The sequence below is a fragment of the Cynara cardunculus genome, assembly GCF_001531365.2.
Source record: "Cynara cardunculus var. scolymus isolate 2C chromosome LG 5, CcrdV1, whole genome shotgun sequence".
In the NCBI taxonomy this organism is placed as follows: domain Eukaryota; kingdom Viridiplantae; phylum Streptophyta; class Magnoliopsida; order Asterales; family Asteraceae; genus Cynara; species Cynara cardunculus.
In genome coordinates, this window is record NC_037532.1 from 650,070 (window position 1) to 653,131 (window position 3,062).

General features: G+C 38.0%; 1 protein-coding gene across 1 annotated transcript; it reads right to left on the reverse strand.

Annotated features, from left to right (window-relative positions):
• Positions 1-1,048: 1,048 nt before the first annotated feature.
• On the reverse strand, positions 1,049-2,446 carry LOC112513345 (probably inactive leucine-rich repeat receptor-like protein kinase IMK2). The gene has a single exon (XM_025119581.1). The coding sequence runs from the start codon at positions 2,429-2,431 to the stop codon at positions 1,226-1,228; it is 1,206 nt and encodes a 401-aa protein (XP_024975349.1). The 5' UTR covers positions 2,432-2,446; the 3' UTR covers positions 1,049-1,225.
• Between the last annotated feature and the right edge of the window lie 616 nt (positions 2,447-3,062).

Here is a 3,062-nt window from a genome sequence, read left to right on the forward strand (position 1 = left end):
AAAAGAAATATATCCTTTATATATAAGAGAGAGAGAGAGAGAGAGAGAGAGTGCACATCCCAATATGAAGAAATAATTTTGTTCCTGTCGCACAAGCCCCATGCAAATTGAAAGCTGAAAAGGAACCAACACATATCTCTCATGTGCCCACACTTCTTAAATCATTATTAAACATATAATAAACAAATAACAACACCATCATTTTATTTTCTCACTTATCCCACATTTATGATACATCATGCAGGCAACGTTAATAAGCATTTATTGTTGAGACATTCATTCGATAAGTAAATATGATAACTCTTACTTAATTACTTATCGGGTAAATATTTTGATGACTAATAGTCTTACCCAACATTAAAAACACAAAAATTAAGGTGTTTTCATCTCCAAGACAACGTTAAAACACTAAAAGTTTAACATATTAAGATGTTTATCATTATATAATATTAAAGTCTTTTAGTGTGTGGTTGAAGTTGATTTTTTTAGTGTTCAAATGACCCATCATTTTTAGTAAAGATGGTCTAAGGTAAGTTACGGTGACAACTCTCACCTAGTTAGTATTTACCGATTAAGAGATGCTTTATACTATGATATTTCCATGACTGGTAATCTTAAAGTTTTAACAACTAAAATACCAAATATATAATATGACCTGGTAAACAATGCAATCAGTTGTAAAATATAATCGACAACTTGACATACTTTAACTTGATTCCTATTTCGGATAATGTACTTCCAAAACTTTTATTTTGGTACCTAAGATGTAAAGTTTTAAACATTTAAATACTCGGGTAACCAGTTGAAGCATTAACTGATTATCATACTAATGTTGCGAGCGATGTGGTATCCAACTCAAGTCAAAATACGTTACATTTTAATCTTAATAAATGAGTGGTGATCATTACATGAGCATACAAGTCTTGGAAACATGAAGATTTGGTTCAAATTTCACCAAAATATTTCTTGAATCAAACAAAAAATATAATATTAAAAATACATTTACAGATAATATCTACGGAATCAATAGCAAAAAAGAAGTATCCACAAGAAATATATATATATTATGATTATGATAATAATCTCAGCCTTTTTTCCAAATTTTTGACATCAAAAATTTAATTAAATGAATTTAAACACCCTCCAAAAATTATTTAGAAGTTATATAATCATTTTCTTATACTAATTAAGTAGGCAAAAAAAACTAAACGAGCAATTCCCTATTTTACCCTTTCCATTCCATGCACTGTGAAGTGGGTCGGGTCTTTTGTGTACCCGCATTAATCGGGCATGGAGTCTGAACCGGTGGAATCATGCAATTATACTGCAAGCATAACGAACTACTCAGAGGAATCGCCGCCCTCGGGTTAATCGGCATTCCGGTTAAAAAATTATGCTGTAGGTACAAAAGTCGAATGCTGCCGGACATTAACCGGTCCACAAAAACCGTCGGAACAGAACCGGTGAACCGGTTGTTGTTCAGGTAAAGGTTCTTTACGGTGGCGAGAAGCGGAGAGACTTCTCCGTACAACATGTTGTGGCTAAGATCAACGGTTTGTATATAAACCGAACCGGCAGGATAAATCGGTCCAGAAAATTGGTTTCGCTCGAGTTGGAGGTTGGTGATCGGAAAACTGAAGACGCAACCTGGGATTGGACCGGTGAATTGGTTCAGGCTTAAGTCTAGGTAGTTTAACCGGTTGAGACGAGGTAACAGATGGTCGACTGGACCGGAAAACCGGTTCCAGGATAGAGAAAGGTATTGTAACGAAGAAGGGAGTGAACCGGGTGAAATTGAACCGGATAGGTCGTTGTGTTTGAGGTCGAGCCGGGATAAGGTTTGGGAAACGAATGGAGGTATAGAACCGGATAGATGATTGTGACAGAGGATAAGATTGGTTAACGCCGGCAGACTCCCGACGGCCCAAGGAACACCACCGGTGAGCTGATTATAACTCAAATCAAGTGTTCTCAACCGACGAAGCTCACCGAATGTCGCCGGAATTTCGTGAGAGATAAAGTTCCGACTAACTGCTAAAAACCTGAGATTCTTCAATTGAGATAAACTCGCCGGCAATGCGCCCATGATCCGACCAGGAACAACCGTAAACTCCGCCAGGGCGGTCAACTTTCCGATCGCAGGATGAAGACGACCGGATAAACCAGGAGCACCGGCGCGTGGATCACCGATATTCAACGCAACAACCTTCTCGCCTTCACAATAAACTCCGGCGAAATTACACGGGTCAGAAGTGAAATCCCACGAGGAAAAGTAATTAGACCCAGGCATATCTTCTAGCGATTTTCTAATCGACTGTAAAGCCAAAAAATCAACAGGATCCAGAATAGCAGAACAAAATGGAGATCGATTGACAAGAAGAAGAAGAAGAATCAACAAACGAATCACCTCGAAATCCAACATTCGTTTCATTGTAATCAAATTACAGAAACCTAGAGATTTGAGAAAGCATATAGAATCGATTGGAAGATATATAAAGGAAAACCGTAGAGGTTGATGATACTTTACCGTGAAGCGAGTGATTATTTCACTTTCTGGTGGGGAAATGTGGCCGTGAAAGCTTTAATGGAGAATACAGCTAGCTCTGCAATTTTTATATAGAGAGAGAAAGTAGAGAGAGAGAGAAGATGATGATGATAATGGCTTGGGGGGAACGCAAACGAAGAGGGTGGGTTTGGCTTCTTAGAGAAGGAGCAATGACTAGTTGTGTTACTACATTTGTTTTATGTTGGAATTTTGTTAAGGTTAATTTTTGGGGTTTTGTTATGGAGGTGGGGTGAGGTTCGGAAGAACCAACGGTTGTCCGGGCCTACGTGGCAGGTTCGGGGGTGACAGCTCAGGGGGTTTGGCGGTGACCTGGACCAGAACCACGTGACATTTGTGGAATCTGCCACACACATTTATGACATTTTTTTCCTTTTTATTTATTTTCCTTTGGTTCGTTTCTCCTGACATAATAAGAGAAAATTATCTTCCCTTTTTGTATGATTTAGTTACTATAATTGATTTAGTGACTATTTGATTCATTTTCTGTTAAAATATA